The sequence below is a fragment of the Argopecten irradians genome, chromosome 4 (assembly GCF_041381155.1).
Source record: "Argopecten irradians isolate NY chromosome 4, Ai_NY, whole genome shotgun sequence".
NCBI lineage: Eukaryota > Metazoa > Mollusca > Bivalvia > Pectinida > Pectinidae > Argopecten > Argopecten irradians.
In genome coordinates, this window is record NC_091137.1 from 45,500,050 (window position 1) to 45,525,914 (window position 25,865).

General features: G+C 35.3%; 1 protein-coding gene across 1 annotated transcript; it reads left to right on the plus strand.

The window, feature by feature from the left end:
• The first annotated feature begins 3,988 nt into the window (after nucleotides 1–3,988).
• On the plus strand, nucleotides 3,989–18,587 carry LOC138321827 (arginine kinase-like). Its single transcript, XM_069265812.1, has 3 exons — nucleotides 3,989–4,189; nucleotides 5,553–5,733; nucleotides 18,331–18,587. Exons 1-3 carry the CDS (start codon nucleotides 4,142–4,144, stop codon nucleotides 18,474–18,476), a joined length of 375 nt encoding a protein of 124 aa, XP_069121913.1. The 5' UTR covers nucleotides 3,989–4,141; the 3' UTR covers nucleotides 18,477–18,587.
• The last annotated feature ends 7,278 nt before the right edge of the window (nucleotides 18,588–25,865 follow it).

Below are 25,865 nucleotides of genomic sequence, written 5' to 3' on the forward strand. Positions count from 1 at the left end.
CGATTCCGATATATAATATGTAATTGAACATTCAATTAGAGGTAGAAATCCTAATAAACGGAACTCGGCTCGTTGGCCAGTACTTTTGTTAAACGGAACTCGGGTCTGGTTCCTAGTTCCGTATAAGCTTAAACGGAACTCGGGTCTGGTTCCTAGTTCCGGTTCGGATAATTCTAGTGTCCGTTTAAGTTAAACGGAACTGAGGTCTAGGTGTCAGATCCGTTTAAGAAAATCTGTGTTATAGAGATTAATTCTGTGTCGTATCGCTGCTGAAAGCTCAGAGTTCGATTCCGATATATAATATGTAATTGAACATTCAATTAGAGGTAGAAATCCTAATAAACGGAACTCGGCTCGTTGGCCAGTACTTTTGTTAAACGGAACTCGGGTCTGGTTCCTAGTTCCGTATAAGCTTAAACGGAACTCGGGTCTGGTTCCTGGTTCCGTTTAAGTTAAACGGAACTGAGGTCTAGGTGTCAGATCCGTTTAAGAAAATCTGTGTTATAGAGATTAATTCTGTGTCGTATCGCTGCTGAAAGCTCAGAGTTCGATTCCGATATATAATATGTAATTGAACATTCAATTAGAGGTAGAAATCCTAATAAACGGAACTCGGCTCGTTGGCCAGTACTTTTGTTAAACGGAACTCGGGTCTGGTTCCTAGTTCCGTATAAGCTTAAACGGAACTCGGGTCTGGTTCCTAGTTCCGTTTAAGTTAAACGGAACTCGGGTCTGGTTCCTAGTTCCGTTTAAGCTTAAACGGAACTCGGGTCTGGTTCCTGGTTCCGTTTAAGTTAAACGGAACTGGAGTCTAGGTGTCAGATCCGTTTAAGAAAATCTGTGTTATAGAGATTAATTCTGTGTCGTATCGCTGCTGAAAGCTCAGAGTTCGATTCCGATATATAATATGTAATTGAACATTCAATTAGAGGTAGAAATCCTAATAAACGGAACTCGGCTCGTTGGCCAGTATTTTTGTTAAACGGAACTCGGGTCTGGTTCCTAGTTCCGTATAAGCTTAAACGGAACTCGGGTCTGGTTCCTGGTTCCGTTTAAGTTAAACGGAACTGAGGTCTAGGTGTCAGATCCGTTTAAGAAAATCTGTGTTATAGAGATTAATTCTGTGTCGTATCGCTGCTGAAAGCTCAGAGTTCGATTCCGATATATAATATGTAATTGAACATTCAATTAGAGGTAGAAATCCTAATAAACGGAACTCGGCTCGTTGGCCAGTACTTTTGTTAAACGGAACTCGGGTCTGGTTCCTAGTTCCGTATAAGCTTAAACGGAACTCGGGTCTGGTTCCTAGTTCCGTATAAGCTTAAACGGAACTCGGGTCTGGTTCCTAGTTCCGTATAAGCTTAAACGGAACTCGGGTCTGGTTCCTGGTTCCGTTTAAGTTAAACGGAACTGAGGTCTAGGTGTCAGATCCGTTTAAGAAAATCTGTGTTATAGAGATTAATTCTGTGTCGTATCGCTGCTGAAAGCTCAGAGTTCGATTCCGATATATAATATGTAATTGAACATTCAATTAGAGGTAGAAATCCTAATAAACGGAACTCGGCTCGTTGGCCAGTACTTTTGTTAAACGGAACTCGGGTCTGGTTCCTAGTTCCGTATAAGCTTAAACGGAACTCGGGTCTGGTTCCTAGTTCCGTTTAAGTTAAACGGAACTGAGGTCTAGGTGTCAGATCCGTTTAAGAATATCTGTGTTATAGAGATTAATTCTGTGTCGTATCGCTGCTGAAAGCTCAGAGTTCGATTCCGATATATAATATGTAATTGAACATTCAATTAGAGGTAGAAATCCTAATAAACGGAACTCGGCTCGTTGGCCAGTACTTTTGTTAAACGGAACTCGGGTCTGGTTCCTAGTTCCGTATAAGCTTAAACGGAACTCGGGTCTGGTTCCTAGTTCCGTATAAGCTTAAACGGAACTCGGGTCTGGTTCCTAGTTCCGTTTATTAAACGGAACTAGGAACTAGGAACTCGCAACCAACTTCAGCCCTCCATTGGGGAGACCTAAATCAAAATAAACGAAATCCCTGAGAGGAAACCAGAAGGGACGGTCTATCTTAATAAAGAAAAATTGCTTTTCGGATTTCATAATAGAGAAATAAATAGTGAAATGGATAATGAAATAGTTATTATTATTAAATGGTATATATATATATATATATATATATATATAAGTCAAGATGTCTAAACACACCATTATCTATTACAGCTTTCATAAATCATATTAAAGATCAGTACAGTATTCAGAAATTTAATATACAAATTAGTGATAATATACTGAAAGTTAAATTTGAGAGGAGATGGGTAAAGTGGTAAAGTTTGATAGAATTATCATGATTACCGGTTTAAAAAAAACTATCATGATTACCTGTAAAAATTTAAAAATGGTCATCATGCCTTTCTTAATGGTTTAAGTTTCTTTTAAAGTAGTTGACCACCATACTCCTTTTATTATATAATTCAATCCAAAAGCTGTTCTAATGTATATTGTTATGTTTTGTAAAATGTAGTTTAGTGTTGTCTTTTGTGCAGAGTTTTGTTTATATGACTATACTTGTGAGGAGTATGTGTGTCTTTCCGTGTGTTGTTATTTTTTTCTGTTTGTTTGTGAAGTATGAGTAATATAATGTTCAATGTGTATTATACATGGTTGATAAATTGGAAAATATATATATATATATATAATACGTTTAAATGTACGATTCCATTGATTTTCCAATGGATTAATTTTTCTAAATCAATACACAACGTTGACGTCTATATTTTGACGTCATATAACGTTGGGTTTTCGCGCCATTCTCGGATTTTTTCTTCGTAGTATATGAAGAAAAAGAATCTGCCAATCAGAAAGTCGGATGTAGTATGAAAACAGATAAAAATAATAAGTATGTTATATAATATAACTTAATTTCAACTATTCCGTATTTGCATATTACAGAGTTATCTATCCTTGCGGGTAGGTATCGATTGTTACGTCAAGTGTTTGCGAGAGTAACGTCATACATTTCGGAGAAAGCGACTTAAATTGCGCTCACAAAATAATGACGTAACAATCGATACCTACCCGCAAGGGAGCTAACTCTGTAATATGCAAAGACGGAATATCTACAATGATATTGGGGTCGAATCTAACTTGACTTTTTGGATATATAGTCACGTATAGTGTTACTTTAATCAAAATAATGGCAAGCTACTCTGCATTAATATTTCAAAACTTTGTTTTCACTTTTCATTATTGGTGCGAGTAATCTTGATCAAAATAGCATTTTGTAATATTTACGTTTGTAGATCAGTCATAATGAAAGTGGTTTGTGTTTGCTCCTATTCGTTATATTCTTTGTTTTTTGAGGTCGTCTTTGACATTTTGCTTTGTGTATTCATATTTCTAATTGGCTTGGTTAAGTTATCGATATTACCTTTAACCGTGGAGCTTTTACGCCACAATAATAGCATATTCTAAATATGAACAACGAAAACAATAACTATAATAATTGAATTCAAAGCCTAATTCGTCAGTCAATGTGTATGTCAGATACGTACTATTCACCTAAAAATTATAACTCAGTTACGCACATTTGAATTTCAGTTACCCTCTAAATGTCAATTTTGTGGTTACTTGTTTCGTTTATTCGTAGTCAGTTACATATATATGTGTTACGCTTCAAATTTAGACATGAATAAATACCATTTAAAATATCGCAAAATATGTAAACTGAGGCATGCAGAATCTGACTTTATCAGCGTCACCGTATTTGTAGAGCGTAACTACAGTTACCCACATCCGGTTGGGTACAGTGTTGTTAACTTTCGAAGCGCAAAAATCTTTGAAAATGAGCTATTTTAAAATATTCAAAATAAGGACATACACATGTACAGTACAGATGTCGAATCAGTGCTTCGATCTCATTCATCGTCAATCGATTAATACGTGTCAGAAGAATAAAAATTTAAAGTGCATTGCTAACTTTAATGATGTTTGATAAATTATGGTGTTATATTTGTCAGGTTTCTGAAGGCTGCAGGTGGCTATGATGACTGGCCAGTAGGCAGAGGAATCTTCCACAACCCTAACAAGACCTTCCTTATCTGGGTAAACGAGGAAGATCACCTGCGCATTATCTCCATGGAAATGGGCGGTAATCTAGGGGCTGTGTTTAAAAGACTTGTCAAGGTTAGTCCGAGTCCTCTCATGTTAAAGCTGTATATCTACACAGATTTATCTGCATTCTTAGTGTTCACAGTTTGTTTGAATTTATATTTATATCTGCAACTGTTAACTTTTCATCAGAATGATGAATTCTTCAACTCCAGTCATAATTCAGTCGATATCTGCTTTCACTTTTCAAGGTTAGGTCGCCTTATTATAGACATATTTAAAACCTTCACTATGCTTTGTAATCGAAAATATTTAAATGATGTTAAGTTGATGTCTTTCTTACGGCGGCGTATTAGGGCCACTACAAACTTTTATTTATCTTGTACGTACAAGTTATTATCTTGTACGTACAAGTTAGTATCTTGTACGTACAAGATAGTATCTTGTACGTACAAGTTCTTATCTTGTACGTACAAGTTAGTATCTTGTACGTACAAGTTAGTATCTTGTACGTACAAGTTAGTATCTTGTACGTACAACTTAGTATCTTGTACGTACAAGTTAGTATCTTGTACGTACAAGATAGTATCTTGTACGTACAAGTTAGTATCTTGTACGTACAAATGTATCTTGTATCTTAGTATCTTTGTACGTATCTTGTACGTTTTATCACTAAATATATCTTATCTATAAAACAAGCGGCTATACAGTTTTCTCGAAAGGAACTATACAGTGTCAGTTTCAAAATAATGCAAGTGACTATACAGTTTCAACTCATAATCCGGCAATTTCAAATTACGATTGTGAAAAAGATATTGTTCTCATTAATATATATTCATATTTTTAATATTGTCAAATAAGTTAATAAACCTGTGATCGTGCTTGAAGCAATGTAAAGTAGACCGACTATCTTTAATTACGAAAAATATCAGGCGGGTGACTCAATTCTGCGGTGATGAACAGCAGTTCAACTCAACTTGTATGTTCAAGATACTATCTTGTACGTACAAGATACTATTTTGTACGTACAAGATACTATAAGTTGTACGTACAAGATAGTAACTTGTACGTACAAGATAGTAACTTGTACGTACAAGATACTACGTTGTACGTACAAGATAATAACTTGTACGTACAAGATACTAAGTTGTACGAACAAGATACTAAGTTGTACGTACAAGATACTATCTTGTACGTACAAGATAATAACTTGTACGTACAAGATAAATAAAATTTTGCAGTGGCCCTAATACGCCGCCGTACTTTTTAGGTGAAATATGAACATATCAAAATGTCATTCAATTATTCAGTTCTTCACGTTATCATTTAGCTGTCTTCATTCTGTATTTTCTCCATATATATATATATACATATGTATATTTATATATAAATAATGTTTACTATGATTTATACTGAAGAGTTTTTAATGATTAAACAGGGAATCCAGCAGATGTCTGAAAAGCTGGAGTTTGCCCGCCATGATAAACTAGGCTTTCTGACATTCTGTCCAACAAACCTTGGCACTACTCTCCGGGCTAGTGTCCATATCAAGATTCCTAAACTTGCTGCCACTCCAGAGTTTAAAGAATTCTGTGATAAACTCAACATCCAGGCCAGAGGTAATTACACAGTTTCGATAACTTAATTACACAACATCCAGGCCATAGGTAATTACACAGTTACGATACCTAAATTACACAACATCCAGGCCATAGGTAATTACACAGTTACGATAACTTAATTACACAACATCCAGGCCAGAGTTAATTACACAGTTACGATACCTAAATTACACAACATCCAGAAAAGAGGTAATTACACAGTTACGGTACCTAAATTACACAACATCCAGGCCAGAGGTAATTACACAGTTACGATACCTAAATTACACAACATCAAGGCAAGAGGTAATTACACAGTTACGATACCTAAATTACACAACATCCAGGCCAGAGGTAATTACACAGTTACGATACCTAAATTACACAACATCCAGGCCAGAGGTAATTACACAGTTACGGTACCTAAATTACACAACATCCAGGCCAGAGGTAATTACACAGTTACGGTACCTAAATTACACAACATCCAGGCCAGAGGTAATTACACAGTTACGATACCTAAATTACACAACATCCAGGCCAGAGGTAATTACACAGTTACGATACCTAAATTACACAACATCCAGGCCAGAGGTAATTACACAGTTACGATACCTAAATTACACAACATCCAGGCCAGAGGTAATTACACAGTTACGATACCTAAATTACACAACATCCAGGCAAGAGGTAATTACACAGTTACGATACCTAAATTACACAACATCCAGAAAAGAGGTAATTACACAGTTACGATACCTAAATTACACAACATCCAGGCCATAGGTAATTACACAGTTACGATAACTTAATTACACAACATCCAGGTCAGAGGTAATTACACAGTTACGATAACTTAATTATACAACATCCAGAAAAGAGGTAATTACACAGTTACGATAACTAAATTACACAACATCCAGGCCAGAGGTAATTACACAGTTACGATAACTTAATTACACAACATCCAGGTCAGAGATAATTACACAGTTACGATACCTAAATTACACAACATCCAAGCCAGAGGTAATTACACAGTTACGATAACTTAATTACACAACATCCAGGTCAGAGGTAATTACACAGTTAGGATAATTTAATTACACAACATCCAGGCCAGAGGTAATTACACAGTTACGATACCTAAATTACACAACATCCAGGCCAGAGGTAATTACACAGTAACTGTACGTAAATTACACAACATCCAGGCCAGAGATAATTACACAGTTACGATACCTAAATTACACAATATCCAGGCCAGAGGTAATTACACAGTTACAATAACGTAATTACACAACATCCAGGCCAGAGGTAATTACACAGTTACGATACCTAAATTACACAACATCCAGGCCAGAGGTAATTACACAGTTACGATACCTAAATTACACAACATCCAGGCCAGAGGTAATTACACAGTTACGATACCTAAATTACACAACATCCAGGCCAGAGGTAATTACACAGTTACGGTACCTAAATTACACAACATCCAGGCCAGAGGTAATTACACAGTTACGATACCTAAATTACACAACATCCAGGCCAGAGGTAATTACACAGTTACGATACCTAAATTACACAACATCCAGGCCAGAGGTAAGTACACAGTTACGATACCTAAATTACACAACATCTAGGCCAGAGGTAATTACACAGTTACGATACCTAAATTACACAACATCCATGCCAGAGGTAATTACACAGTTACGATAACTCAATTACACAACATCCAGGCCAGAGGTAATTACACAGTTACGATAACTTAATTACACAACATCCAGGCCAGAGGTAATTACACAGTTACGATAACTCAATTACACAACATCCAGGCCAGAGGTAATTACACAGTTACGATAACTTAATTATACAACATCCAGAAAAGAGGTAATTACACAGTTACGATAACTAAATTACACAACATCCAGGCCAGAGGTAATTACACAGTTACGATACCTAAATTACACAACATCCAGGCCAGAGGTAATTACACAGTTACGATAACTAAATTACACAACATCCAGGCCATAGGTAATTACACAGTTACGATACCTAAATTACACAACATCCAGAAAAGAGGTAATTACACAGTTACGATAACTTAATTACACAACATCCAGAAAAGAGGTAATTACACAGTTACGATAACTTAATTACACAACATCCAGGCCAGAGGTAATTACACAGTTACGATAACTTAATTACACAACATCCAGGCCAGAGGTAATTACACAGTTACGATAACTTAATTACACAACATCCAGGCCAGAGGTAATTACACAGTTACGATAACTTAATTACACAACATCCAGGCCAGAGGTAATTACACAGTTACGATAACTCAATTACACAACATCCAGGCCAGAGGTAATTACACAGTTACGATAACTTAATTATACAACATCCAGAAAAGAGGTAATTACACAGTTACGATAACTAAATTACACAACATCCAGGCCAGAGGTAATTACACAGTTACGATACCTAAATTACACAACATCCAGGCCAGAGGTAATTACACAGTTACGATAACTCAATTACACAACATCCAGGCCATAGGTAATTACACAGTTACGATACCTAAATTACACAACATCCAGAAAAGAGGTAATTACACAGTTACGATAACTTAATTACACAACATCCAGAAAAGAGGTAATTACACAGTTACGATAACTTAATTACACAACATCCAGGCCAGAGGTAATTACACAGTTACGATAACTTAATTACACAACATCCAGAAAAGAGATAATTACACAGTTACGATAACTTAATTACACAACATCCAGGCCATAGGTAATTACACAGTTACGATAACTTAATTATACAACATCCAGAAAAGAGGTAATTACACAGTTACGATAACTTAATTACACAACATCCAGGCCAGAGGTAATTACACAGTTACGATAACTCAATTACACAACATCCAGGCCAGAGGTAATTACACAGTTACGATACCTAAATTACACAACATCCAGGCCAGAGGTAATTACACAGTTACGATAACTTAATTATACAACATCCAGAAAAGAGGTAATTACACAGTTACGATAACTTAATTACACAACATCCAGGCCAGAGGTAATTACACAGTTACGATACCTAAATTACACAACATCCAGGCCAGAGGTAATTACACAGTTACGATAACTTAATTATACAACATCCAGAAAAGAGGTAATTACACAGTTACGATAACTTAATTATACAACATCCAGAAAAGAGGTAATTACACAGTTACGATAACTTAATTACACAACATCCAGGCCAGAGGTAATTACACAGTTACGATAACTTAATTACACAACATCCAGGCCAGAGGTAATTACACACACAGTTACGATAACTTAATTATACAACATCCAGAAAAGAGGTAATTACACAGTTACGATAACTTAATTATACAACATCCAGAAAAGAGGTAATTACACAGTTACGATAACTTAATTACACAACATCCAGGCCAGAGGTAATTACACAGTTACGATAACTTAATTACACAACATCCAGGCCATAGGTAATTACACAGTTACGATACCTAAATTACACAACATCTAGGCCAGAGGTAAGTACACAGTTACGATACCTAAATTACACAACATCCAGGCCAGAGGTAAGTACACAGTTACGATAACTTAATTACACAACATCCAGGCCAGAGTTAATTACACAGTTACGATAACTTAATTATACAACATCCAGGCCAGAGGTAATTACACAGTTACGATACCTAAATTACACAACATCCAGGCCAGAGTTAATTACACAGTTACGATAACTTAATTATACAACATCCAGAAAAGAGGTAATTACACAGTTACGATACCTAAATTACACAACGTCCAGGCCAGAGGTAATTACACAGTTACGATAACTTAATTACACAACATCTAGGCCAGAGGTAATTACACAGTTACGATACCTAAATTACACAACATCCAGGCCAGAGGTAATTACACAGTTACGATAACTTAATTATACAACATCCAGAAAAGAAGTAATTACACAGTTACGATAACTTAATTACACAACATCTAGGCCAGAGGTAATTACACAGTTACGATACCTAATTTACACAACATCCAGGCCAGAGGTAATTACACAGTTACGATACCTAAATTACACAACATCCAGGCCAGAGGTAATTACACAGTTACGATACCTAAATTACACAACATCCAGGCCAGAGGTAATTACACAGTTACGATAACTTAATTACACAACATCCAGGCCAGAGGTAATTACACAGTTACGATACCTAAATTACACAACATCCAGGCCAGAGGTAATTACACAGTTACGATACCTAAATTACACAACATCCAGGCCAGAGGTAATTACACAGTTACGATAACTTAATTACACAACATCCAGGCCAGAGGTAATTACACAGTTGCAATAACTTAATTACACAACATCCAGGCCAGATGTAATTACAGAGATACGATACCTAAATTACACAACATCCAGGCCAGAGGTAATTACACGTTTACCATAACTAAATTACACATAATCCAGATCAAAGATTTTTACAGTTACGATAACTCAATTACACAACATCCAGGCCAGAGGTAATTACACAGTTACGATAACTTAATTACACAACATCCAGAAAAGAGGTAATTACACAGTTACGATAACTTAATTACACAACATCCAGAAAAGAGGTAATTACACAGTTACGATAACTTAATTACACAACATCCAGGCCAGAGGTAATTACACAGTTACGATACCTAAATTACACAACATCCAGGCCAGAGGTAATTACACAGTTACGATAACTTAATTATACAACATCCAGAAAAGAGGTAATTACACAGTTACGATAACTTAATTATACAACATCCAGAAAAGAGGTAATTACACAGTTACGATAACTTAATTATACAACATCCAGAAAAGAGGTAATTACACAGTTACGATAACTTAATTACACAACATCCAGGCCAGAGGTAATTACACACACAGTTACGATAACTTAATTATACAACATCCAGAAAAGAGGTAATTACACAGTTACGATAACTTAATTATACAACATCCAGAAAAGAGGTAATTACACAGTTACGATAACTTAATTATACAACATCCAGAAAAGAGGTAATTACACAGTTACGATAACTTAATTACACAACATCCAGAAAAGAGGTAATTACACAGTTACGATAACTTAATTATACAACATCCAGAAAAGAGGTAATTACACAGTTACGATAACTTAATTATACAACATCCAGAAAAGAGGTAATTACACAGTTACGATAACTTAATTACACAACATCCAGGCCAGAGGTAATTACACAGTTACGATAACTTAATTATACAACATCCAGAAAAGAGGTAATTACACAGTTACGATAACTTAATTATACAACATCCAGGCCAGAGGTAATTACACAGTTACGATAACTTAATTACACAACATCCAGGCCAGAGGTAATTACACAGTTACGATACCTAAATTACACAACATCCAGGCCAGAGGTAATTACACAGTTACGATAACTTAATTACACAACATCCAGAAAAGAGGTAATTACACAGTTACGATAACTTAATTACACAACATCCAGGCCAGAGGTAATTACACAGTTACGATACCTAAATTACACAACATCCAGGCCAGAGGTAATTACACAGTTACGATAACTTAATTACACAACATCCAGGCCAGAGGTAATTACACAGTTACGATAACTCAATTACACAACATCCAGGCCAGAGGTAATTACACAGTTACGATAACTTAATTATACAACATCCAGAAAAGAGGTAATTACACAGTTACGATAACTTAATTACACAACATCCAGGCCAGAGGTAATTACACAGTTACGATACCTAAATTACACAACATCCAGGCCAGAGGTAATTACACAGTTACGATAACTTAATTACACAACATCCAGGCCAGAGGTAATTACACAGTTACGATAACTTAATTACACAACATCCAGGCCAGAGGTAATTACACAGTTACGATACCTAAATTACACAACATCCAGGCCAGAGGTAATTACACAGTTACGAAAATTTAATTACACAACATCCAGGCCAGAGGTAATTACACAGTTACGATAACTCAATTACACAACATCCAGGCCAGAGGTAATTACACAGTTACGATAACTTAATTATACAACATCCAGAAAAGAGGTAATTACACAGTTACGATAACTCAATTACACAACATCCAGGCCAGAGGTAATTACACAGTTACGATAACTTAATTACACAACATCCAGGCCAGAGGTAATTACACAGTTACGATAACTCAATTACACAACATCCAGGCCAGAGGTAATTACACAGTTACGATAACTTAATTATACAACATCCAGGCCAGAGGTAATTACACAGTTACGATAACTTAATTACACAACATCCAGGCCAGAGGTAATTACACAGTTACGATACCTAAATTACACAACATCTAGGCCAGAGGTAATTACACAGTTACGATAACTTAATTACACAACATCCAGGCCAGAGGTAAGTACACAGTTACGATACCTAAATTACACAACATCCAGGCCAGAGGTAATTACACAGTTACGATACCTAAATTACACAACATCCAGGCCATAGGTAATTACACAGTTACGATACCTAAATTACACAACATCCAGGCCAGAGGTAATTACACAGTTACGATACCTAAATTACACAACATCCAGGCCAGAGGTAATTACACAGTTACGATAACTTAATTACACAACATCCAGGCCAGAGTTAATTACACAGTTACGATAACTTAATTATACAACATCCAGGCCAGAGGTAATAACACAGTTACGATACCTAAATTACACAACATCCAGGCCAGAGTTAATTACACAGTTACGATAACTTAATTATACAACATCCAGAAAAGAGGTAATTACACAGTTACGATACCTAAATTACACAACGTCCAGGCCAGAGGTAATTACACAGTTACGATAACTTAATTACACAACATCTAGGTCAGAGGTAATTACACAGTTACGATACCTAAATTACACAACATCCAGGCCAGAGGTAATTACACAGTTACGATAACTTAATTATACAACATCCAGAAAAGAGGTAATTACACAGTTACGATAACTTAATTACACAACATCTAGGCCAGAGGTAATTACACAGTTACGATACCTAATTTACACAACATCCAGGCCAGAGGTAATTACACAGTTACGATACCTAAATTACACAACATCCAGGCCAGAGGTAATTACACAGTTACGATACCTAAATTACACAACATCCAGGCCAGAGGTAAGTACACAGTTACGATACCTAAATTACACAACATCCAGGCCAGAGTTAATTACACAGTTACGATAACTTAATTACACAACATCCAGGCCAGAGGTAATTACACAGTTACGATACCTAAATTACACAACATCCAGGCCAGAGGTAATTACACAGTTACGATAACTTAATTATACAACATCCAGAAAAGAGGTAATTACACAGTTACGATACCTAAATTACACAACGTCCAGGCCAGAGGTAATTACACAGTTACGATAACTTAATTACACAACATCTAGGTCAGAGGTAATTACACAGTTACGATACCTAAATTACACAACATCCAGGCCAGAGGTAATTACACAGTTACGATAACTTAATTATACAACATCCAGAAAAGAGGTAATTACACAGTTACGATAACTTAATTACACAACATCCAGGCCAGAGGTAATTACACAGTTACGATACCTAAATTACACAACATCCAGGCCAGAGGTAATTACACAGTTACGATAACTTAATTATACAACATCCAGAAAAGAGGTAATTACACAGTTACGATAACTTAATTACACAACATCCAGAAAAGAGGTAATTACACAGTTACGATACCTAAATTACACAACATCCAGGCCAGAGGTAATTACACAGTTACGATAACTTAATTACACAACATCCAGGCCAGAGGTAATTACACAGTTACGATAACTTAATTACACAACATCCAGGCCAGAGGTAATTACACAGTTACGATAACTTAATTATACAACATCCAGAAAAGAGGTAATTACACAGTTACGATAACTCAATTACACAACATCCAGGCCAGAGGTAATTACACAGTTACGATAACTTAATTACACAACATCCAGGCCAGAGGTAATTACACAGTTACGATAACTCAATTACACAACATCCAGGCCAGAGGTAATTACACAGTTACGATAACTTAATTATACAACATCCAGGCCAGAGGTAATTACACAGTTACGATAACTTAATTACACAACATCCAGGCCAGAGGTAATTACACAGTTACGATACCTAAATTACACAACATCTAGGCCAGAGGTAATTACACAGTTACGATAACTTAATTACACAACATCCAGGCCAGAGGTAATTACACAGTTACGATACCTAAATTACACAACATCCAGGCCAGAGGTAATTACACAGTTACGATACCTAAATTACACAACATCCAGGCCAGAGGTAATTACACAGTTACGATACCTAAATTACACAACATCCAGGCCATAGGTAATTACACAGTTACGATACCTAAATTACACAACATCCAGGCCAGAGGTAATTACACAGTTACGATACCTAAATTACACAACATCCAGGCCAGAGGTAATTACACAGTTACGATAACTTAATTACACAACATCCAGGCCAGAGGTTAATTACACAGTTACGATAACTTAATTACACAACATCCAGGCCAGAGGTAATTACACAGTTACGATACCTAAATTACACAACATCCAGGCCAGAGGTAATTACACAGTTACGATAACTAAATTACACAACATCCAGGCCAGAGGTAATTACACAGTTACGATACCTAAATTACACAACATCCAGGCCAGAGGTAATTACACAGTTACGATACCTAAATTACACAACATCCAGGCCAGAGGTAATTACACAGTTACGATACCTAAATTACACAACATCCAGGCCAGAGGTAATTACACAGTTACGATAACTTAATTACACAACATCCAGGCCAGAGGTAATTACACAGTTACGATAACTTAATTATACAACATCAAGAAAAGAGGTAATTACACAGTTACGATACCTAATTTACACAACATCCAGGCCAGAGGTAATTACACAGTTACGATACCTAAATTACACAACATCCAGGCCAGAGGTAATTACACAGTTACGATACCTAAATTACACAACATCCAGGCCAGAGGTAATTACACAGTTACGATAACTTAATTACACAACATCCAGGCCATAGGTAATTACACAGTTACGATACCTAAATTACACAACATCCAGGCCAGAGGTAATTACACAGTTACGATACCTAAATTACACAACATCCAGGCCAGAGGTAATTACACAGTTACGATAACTTAATTACACAACATCCAGGCCAGAGGTAATTACACAGTTACGATAACTTAATTACACAACATCCAGGCCAGATGTAATTACAGAGATACGATACCTAAATTACACAACATCCAGGCCAGAGGTAATTACACGTTTACCATAACTAAATTACACATAATCCAGATCAAAGATTTTTACAGTTACGATAACTCAATTACACAACATCCAGGCCAGAGGTAATTACACAGTTACGATAACTTAATTACACAACATCCAGAAAAGAGGTAATTACACAGTTACGATAACTTAATTACACAACATCCAGAAAAGAGGTAATTACACAGTTACGATAACTTAATTACACAACATCCAGAAAAGAGGTAATTACACAGTTACGATAACTTAATTACACAACATCCAGAAAAGAGGTAATTACACAGTTACGATAACTTAATTATACAACATCCAGGCCAGAGGTAATTACACAGTTACGATACCTAAATTACACAACATCCAGGCCAGAGGTAATTACACAGTTACTTTACCTAAATTACACAACATCCAGGCCAGAGGTAAGTACACAGTTACGATACCTTAATTATACAACATCCAGAAAAGAGGTACACAGTTACGATAACTTAATTACACAACATCCAGGCCAGAGGTAATTACACAGTTACGATAACTTAATTACACAACATCCAGAAAAGAGGTAATTACACAGTTACGATAACTTAATTATACAACATTCAGAAAAGAGGTAATTACACAGTTACGATAACTTAATTATACAACATCCAGAAAAGAGGTAATTACACAGTTACGATAACTTAATTACACAACATCCAGGCCAGAGGTAATTACACACACAGTTACGATAACTTAATTATACAACATCCAGAAAAGAGGTAATTATACAGTTACGATAACTTAATTATACAACATCCAGAAAAGAGGTAATTACACAGTTACGATAACTTAATTATACAACATCCAGAAAAGAGGTAATTACACAGTTACGATAACTTAATTACACAACATCCAGGCCAGAGGTAATTACACAGTTACGATACCTAAATTACACAACATCCAGGCCAGAGGTAATTACACAGTTACGATAACTAAATTACACAACATCCAGGCCAGAGGTAATTACACAGTTACGATAACTTAATTACACAACATCCAGGCCAGAGGTAATTACACAGTTACGATACCTAAATTACACAACATCCAGGCCAGAGGTAATTACACAGTTACGATAACTTAATTACACAACATCCAGGCCAGAGGTAATTACACAGTTACGATAACTCAATTACACAACATCCAGGCCAGAGGTAATTACACAGTTACGATAACTTAATTATACAACATCCAGAAAAGAGGTAATTACACAGTTACGATAACTCAATTACACAACATCCAGGCCAGAGGTAATTACACAGTTACGATAACTTAATTACACAACATCCAGGCCAGAGGTAATTACACAGTTACGATAACTCAATTACACAACATCCAGGCCAGAGGTAATTACACAGTTACGATAACTTAATTATACAACATCCAGGCCAGAGGTAATTACACAGTTACGATAACTTAATTACACAACATCCAGGCCAGAGGTAATTACACAGTTACGATACCTAAATTACACAACATCTAGGCCAGAGGTAATTACACAGTTACGATAACTTAATTATACAACATCTAGGCCAGAGGTAAGTACACAGTTACGATACCTAAATTACACAACACCCAGGCCAGAGGTAATTACACAGTTACGATACCTAAATTACACAACATCCAGGCCATAGGTAATTACACAGTTACGATACCTAAATTACACAACATCTAGGCCATAGGTAAGTACACAGTTACGGTACCTAAATTACACAACATCCAGGCCAGAGGTAAGTACACAGTTACGATAACTTAATTACACAACATCCAGGCCAGAGTTAATTACACAGTTACGATAACTTAATTATACAACATCCAGGCCAGAGGTAATTACACAGTTACGATACCTAAATTACACAACATCCAGGCCAGAGTTAATTACACAGTTACGATAACTTAATTATACAACATCCAGAAAAGAGGTAATTACACAGTTACGATACCTAAATTACACAACGTCCAGGCCAGAGGTAATTACACAGTTACGATAACTTAATTACACAACATCTAGGCCAGAGGTAATTACACAGTTACGAAACCTAAATTACACAACATCCAGGCCAGAGGTAATTACACAGTTACGATAACTTAATTATACAACATCCAGAAAAGAGGTAATTACACAGTTACGATAACTTAATTACACAACATCTAGGCCAGAGGTAATTACACAGTTACGATACCTAATTTACACAACATCCAGGCCAGAGGTAATTACACAGTTACGATACCTAAATTACACAACATCCAGGCCAGAGGTAATTACACAGTTACGATACCTAAATTACACAACATCCAGGCCAGAGGTAATTACACAGTTACGATAACTTAATTACACAACATCCAGGCCATAGGTAATTACACAGTTACGATACCTAAATTACACAACATCCAGGCCAGAGGTAATTACACAGTTACGATACCTAAATTACACAACATCCAGGCCATAGGTAATTACACAGTTACGATAACTTAATTACACAACATCCAGGCCAGAGGTAATTACACAGTTGCAATAACTTAATTACACAACATCCAGGCCAGATGCAATTACAGAGATACGATACCTAAATTACACAACATCCAGGCCAGAGGTAATTACACGTTTACCATAACTAAATTACACATAATCCAGATCAAAGATTTTTACAGTTACGATAACTAAATAACACAATATCCAGGCCAGAGTAGATAAAAGCATCACCCGATGTTGATTGTTTGTAATTTTATATGACATTTTAACTGCAACCCCACGATGTAACATTAACAGTTGTTTTGATGTAATTAGTTCCTTGAGATCGTCTACACATACATGTACAGAGTATGAACATTGAATAGCTTGAGAACTTAAATGCTTTAATGAATCAAAGCTATCCAAGTCGTGTTTCTATGCGTTAAAAAACTTCTTGTTTGGTATATCAGTCATCCTTTATATAATATGATTCGATCAGAGACCGATTTCATCAGCATTCTCTAATTTGAAGGAATTTCTTAAAGTTAATGATACTGGGACATGATTCACTACCTTATCCAAAACGTTTTGTAATTAATATACATATGGTGATTATGATTCTGATTGGCTGTCCACAGGTATCCATGGAGAACACACCGAGAGTGTGGGAGGAGTGTACGATATCTCCAACAAGAGGAGACTTGGTCTATCCGAATACGACGCCCTCATGGAGATGAAGAAGGGCGTGGAAGCTGTTATCGCTGAGGAGAAGCGGTTGTCTTAAGGTCAAAGGTCAAGGATGACTGTTATAACTTACGGTACTTTAGTACTGTAGTCGTTATACAGCGCAATATCAATCGAGATATGACATGGAATAAATAGATACATATATAAATAGTGTTGTTTTTCAGTGATATGGTTATTTTAGAATGCTTCGTTCTATAATTGAATAAATGAACAATAAAGTTTTTAGTCAAGTTAGAAATGGTTCCGTCAAATGTGGAACAAATCCGCGTGATCGTATGGACGGATAAAGCACACGTTTATTCAGCAGTAGTTTTCCGTCAGTATGTGGGGCAGTTGCAGGGTAAAAAGATATAGATTGACAGACTCTTACATAGGTCTGTCATGAGGACAGGGATATCTCAACCCGAGTGAAAGATTTTGGCTTGTCAACCCGAGGCTTGACAGCCAGAATCTTTCATGTAGTTTTGAGATATCCCTGTCCACCTGGCAGACCCATGTTTGATTTTTATTCTCTAATACTTTAACAAAACATTATGAAAATACAGTCATATAGAAATATTTTCAAAGCACCGCCATCATAGGAACGTCGCTACGCGCCAAACTTAATGACGTCGTCGACAATAGTTACTGATATGTAATGATGTTTAGCGCATGTGATCTGTGTTTTCCCCGGTAAAACACAGAGTTATATTTTCCCTAAAAACCGAAGGATCATCATGTCAAGTATGGGAGAAATATATCATCAGCATAATGTTTCACTTCAATGTGTACATACTCATACTAACACAGCATCTATCCAAAATTGATTTCACGTTATAATTTTTATAGATGTTAAGAACCACAGATTTAAATTATTTTGTCAATAAGTTGATAAACAAAATGACGATTGCTTCTGTTAATTAAATCCCTGTTGTCATTAGACACCTAATTGATAATCGTTTTTGAGGGATAAAGAATATATGTACTTCTAAAGGTAACAATGATTAATCATATAGGTCAGTCCCGTAGAAAACTATCTTACACAGGGGATATAAAACAGCTCACACACACTAAATATGTACGTGGCGTTATCACTATGTTTTAATTCAATTTTATTGCATTACAACTTTTCGAAGTTTCGAAGAAAAATAAACATTGGTCTGCCAAATGGACAAGGATATCTCAATCTTTGTCAAAGATTTTTGGGCAAGCCTCGGGTTGACTAGCTAATTTTTAACATGGACTGAGATATCACTGTCCACTTAACAGAGCCATATCAGATCTATTACATGTAATTTTACCACATCGGACAGAAATAATCGTACTTCTGGTGAAGCCTCTGATTAAATATTCATGATGCTACTCGACGGTAGACATTTCTCTATCCCACCTGCTCGCATCCTCGATACTCCAGGGGTTATTTTCACTGTCGTTATATTCACACCTGGACTATCTGATTGTTAAACTAAAGGCTCTTTGTTTGACGACAAAAGAGCAGGTAGTTTGGCCCTTTGATATACATCAAAAGAACTGAATGACGGTACACTGTGTGGTTTTGAAGTTTAACGTCTCTTTCTCTCTGTAATCTTTAAATATCTGCAGACCGTTGATTGTTCAGGGGTGTATATAACGACAATGATATTAGGAAGAAAGATGACACCGATACCATCAGATCAATTTCCTCAATACCAATGGTCTAAGTAAGTAGATGTTCATTTAAGCATTATTCACAGTATATTTTAGGGTTATGAAGTCATAGACAAAAAACGGGCGGACATTCTTTTTCATAGACGCGAAGATAACTCAGTCAGGTACTAATTGGCACAAATTTCCGTAATTTTACTTACTTTTATAATAAAACGAATTAAGTTGTGGCGCATTGATATCTTATCCAATAATTCAGGTTGGCCAATGACTGCCGCTTTTAAAATTCCCCGCGAAAACGTTTTGTATTTATGACGTCATAATACGTGACACAATTCTTTCGGTCTATGGAAAAATAACCTCAAAGATCTAACCAATAAAAATGAGTGTAACAGATGAAATTAAATTAAATTATTTTCACATAACCAGGAAATCCTCAATTGTATGATACATATAGGATCTTTATGATGTGCTCTTCTGAGAAGCCAAAATGTTCTTGTATTAAACCTTTTTTCTCATATAGATTTTTGGAAATAGCAGTTCATACCATAAAAGAAAATGTAAGAGAAAGCATATATCCGTGTGCTCGTTTTTGAGCTATTGTCACTCAAATATACCTAGTTGACAAAATATTGGATTTTATGGGAACTTTGCCGTTTTGACCATATACATGTACACAAGATAGTAAAGACATGATTTCCTTATGAGGTATTTGACGTGTATGGATGTTTGTAGAATTCACTTTCCAGTAGTATTCTTTGAAAATTTTTAAGGAAAAGATGTTTATTTTGTTGAAGTTATGATGGTATAATGGTCATGGAGCACGTGTAAATTATGTAACCCCGGCGAAGCCGGGTTACATAAAATTTACACGGGTTTCATTATCATTATACCCTCATAACCTCAACAAAATAAACATCTATTCCTTATATTTACAGTTTTCCACGTAAATGAATATTATCAATTCCCGCGGCAGTTGCATATTTTTTATTAAAATACACATATTTTTTTTCACTCCCGTCATCGTCAACGAATTCGATTTAACAGCTGATTGTAATCGAGTCATTCATATGTTCCCGCCAAAAGTGGGGTCATGATCCCACGTTGCTACGCAATCGACTATTCACGTAACAATAGAATCGCCACGCGTGTTGTGCTAACATTATGCACTGATATTGATAATACTAGAAAGCATGGTTATTGAGTCCATGTTAGTGCAAACTGTAAATATACCTGTTTTGATTAATATGACTGATATTTTGTCTTAGAATAACAACATATGCTTCCCCTACCCCTTAAGGTAGGTCCATACTTTTGAAAATCGCGCCAATTCATATGACGCTATACCGGAAGTTGCGGAGGTTGTTTTGAATTCCAGAATGGTTTCCGATACGCCACGACATCACACTTGGATATTTTTTTCAATAGGTGAAAATTGTCTACATATAATATTGAATGTTTAAAATCATTAAATAAATCAAATAAAAGCAGTGAAGTGAAAATTATATGCTATCTCTGAGGTTTTTGCGGTCCCTGTCGTAAATGGGAATGGATTTTTAAACACCGGAAGTACCGTTCGTCGCTATAAATCGTAAGAGGGGACCCGGCCCGACCGAACATCCGGAATTCTAAAAAAAATCGCATACGGATTTCCTTTAAAACACACAATTTGGAGAAAATCATAAAAACAAACAGACATAAACCAGATATAATATCACAAAAACGTATGAACTGATGTGGAATGTTTTTTGGCGGCATGATTTTCAAAAAATAATCAATTATAACCCATCTTAGCACTGGATGAAATGGGGGTAGGGTTGCGAGTTACAAACTTCAAGCTTACAAAATTGTGAAATTTTGATCGAGGACCTCGTGTTTTTAGATGATATTTGAAAAACCTATTACCTTGGGAATATCATATACAAATATTGTGAAATTGACATGGGTTTTCATTTCCTGTTTGGCCTATTCATTGATTTTTTTACTGGAGAAAATATGGCAAAACATGATAATTACGTATAGAAACGGTCCTGGGAAATAACAAAAATTAGTTAGCATTTGTAAAAATAAAATAGTTTTGTATATTGTTCTATCGTAAGAAAATTAGGACAAAAAATCAACAGGATCGAGACTACATTCACCCTAATATTACAGAAAACATAATTTTATGAAATTTTTCTATTTTCGGTCAGCAAATTTGCAGGGATGGTATATTTCAAGCTCAAATATCTCAAAAAGTAGTTCGAGAACACCCATTTATCTTTATAGATTTGAAATCTACATGAAAAATGCAAGAAAATAAGACCTATTAGAAAAAAATGACATGGGTTTTCCCAAAAGTATGGAGCTACCTTAATTATGAGCTACAAAATGCGCAATAGCCATTTTCAGCCATTTTTGCCAGATTTAACCCATTATAGAAAAAGTTCTGCTTTTAAAGTTTGTTGTTCTTTCTAAATCAGGCAGAAAAATGAGGGTCCGCATGCTTACTTTTTTGCCCCATTTGAATATTTGTTATTTTTTCAGTATTTTTGAGTAAGAAATAAAAGTGCTCAAATTACCATTAAATGAAAAAATAAAGTGACAAAAGTGGTCATTTCACACACTGTTTTATGTCTTTAATACATCATCGTATATTAAATTGGTTTCATTCCACAGCCATGTATCTAAGGATGAGGTGATTAATGTGATTATATAACCTACCCAATAAAATACCACATCATAAATGTTTCATGTAATCATTATCTAAACAATCTCTGGTAATTATCATTTTAATTATCTAATGAGCTTAGTTTGTCCACAAATACCGTTTCTCTATCTAATGATACGGTGTTTGATATTAATATCTATCGTTTTGTTTCAAATAACAACACAAACATGCTTTATGCAATAATGATCAAAATCTGGCTATTATCACGTTCCATACAACGATGTTGATTTCAGCATTGATGTAAGGTTTTTTTTCAAATATCATAACTCTCAATTTAGATGTTGACATTTATATGTTAGATACTTGTGTACTCATAACCAGAAACATGGGCTTAGCAATTTCACACATCAGATACGATAAATTATTAGCATGTTTACTACATGTTTTTGATATCATTTGTTATTGATTTTATTTAATTTTTTATAAAAAATTTGAATACATCATGACATTATCAAGTTTATTTCTAGAATTGATTTTAGGAACCTGAACTCTGATTTATGATTTTGTAATCATATAAACATGATGAGATTGGTCGAATGGGTGTTTACCTGGCTGAACAATACAGATAATATACCTTACACAATCTTTTAGCTGGTTGAACAATACAGATAATGTACCTTACACAATCTTTAAGCTGGTTGGACAATACAGATAATGTACCTTACACAATCTTTAAGCTGGTTGGACAATACAGACAGCGTACCTTACACAATAGTTTACCTGGCTGGACAATGCAGATAATGTAACTTGCACTTTTTACCTGGCTGGACAAAACATACAATAAACCTTCCACAGTATTTTACCTGGCTGGACAATGCAGACAATGTACCTTATTTTATCGTTTTTTTAAGTTCAAATCGCGAAATGTTTGACCCACATTAATAACCAACTACGCGGCATTCACCATTTTGTGTCTATAATAACTTCTCGTATATCTAATTGGTTCCATTCCACAGCCATGTATCTAAGGAGGAGGTATTTGATGTGATTATCTAATGTCCAGGTGGTCGGTATTAGTATATATCCTTTTGTTTCCAAATACCAATACACATGCTTCGTGCAATAATAACCAAAATCAATTCTGGCGTTTATCGCGCTCCATACAATGTTGTTAAAAGCCAACTCGTCCGAAACATTTTTTAAAGTGACATGTCACTCAGAAAGTTGTCGTGTATTGGTAACACATATTGTGCATGGTTACTTATCATAATTCACTCAAATGATATAACACATGTAACACATGACATTGCTATTCGATGATAAATAATGACTGGAAGTACTTCTCAGATCAGTTACTACGTGGGCACAAACCGAGATACATCCACGTCAACTGTCGGTACGGTGATGGACTAAACCAGACACATGCACAGAGATTCATCAAAGAATCGAAAACTTTAACGCAGAGATAAAACACATTGTATACGTTAGCAGATGGACTAAAACTATATGGGGATATTTGTGTTGAACTCCGTTTGTAAATATTGGCTGCCGATTATGGATGCATATATTAAAGGCTACAACAAGTCTACTACTGATTTCATGTTTTGAAGTTTGAAAAAAATAACTGAACGACTGATCCCTGTAGACAACGGATTGACCAACGACTTGGATTATCGGAATGAATTCTGATCTTCTGTTTTGATACCGATTGGTTTATAATGCAGTTTATTTATAATACTTCAGAACACTGGAATATTTCCTCACAAATTGACGAACAAAACAAAAGTGATACACATCTGCCTATGTTACAGCTGAAAAATTTTCTCTCACATTATAAGCTAGTTTATGGAGTGATCATCCCGATCATTGTAGTAATCGGATGTCTAGGCAACGTTTTGACTGCCATTGTTCTTTGGAGTAAAGAAATTGCATCACCAACAAACTTGCTTCTTCGTGCTTTGGTCGTGTCGGATATTGTCCTTATCACTAGTTATTTTTTCTTATTCCCTGGTCTGGTAATCAATGTTGAACAAACAAATCTAATATGGCCACAAGGAGCTGGAATTGCCTATTTTTATGTTTCTACATCAGAACTGATCAATATATACATCACCATATTTGTGACGGTAGAGAGATATGCAGCAATATGTCACGCTTTAAAATATGCTCATCTTTACAGCAGACGGAAGATAATGGCTTCTATTTACAGTGTCATCGTGTTTTCAATATTATATAGCCTGCCCCAGTTGTTTGCATGTAATGATTGTGGTATTCTTCCATTAACGGACTTTGGAAAAAGCTATTTCTACCGAACAATATATTTTGTGTGGATGCATGGTATTGTATATATTGTAATTCCGTTAACTGTGTTGTTGTACTTGAACGTCATGATTGTAAGAGAGGTCAAACGGATGAATAATCGTCAAGAGCATTTAGGTAGAGAAATGAGAGAGAAAATCAATATCACCAAAACAGTGGTTCTAATTGTTTGTGCGTTCACATTCGTACAAACTCTTAGATTTATATGTCTTATTGTTAAGAACTTGGCGTTTCTAAGTTATTATGTTCTTATAGTTCCTTTTTTTGATATATTGAACTCTAGCACAAACTTTCTCATTTATGTCTTAGTTGGAAGGAAATTCAGACAGAAGTTTTTGTCTTTATTTTGTAAATGTTTTTGTTTTCAAAACCCTTTAAAAGCATTTCGCATTGATGTATCAAACACTTTATCGTAGCATTTTAAGCTTCTATCAAGTTACAATATTTTAGAAATTCTCTCATAATTAATGTAACTAATATTTTGTATAAATATTACATTTTGGTACCTCACCCTTTCACTCATTTAGGGTGGTAGTTTCACATTCCCCAAAATTTTCCTGTAGTTCAATATTTTTCATATTTGAATTATGAAGTTAATATGTTGTTATGCATCTTCTGTCAAAGTTTCGAAGAAATTGAACCATCTATTTTTTCTAAATAAATATTCAAATTTGCCATTTTTGAGTAGATTCTGCACATGAAAAAACAGCATTAGTCTGTACTAAACCCGCCCTGTAAATAAAAATAATTAACAAAATGTTCAACGATATATATATATTGTTTAATTGACGTGATATGTATCAATCCTTTTGAAAAAAAAAATGCTTTTACTTC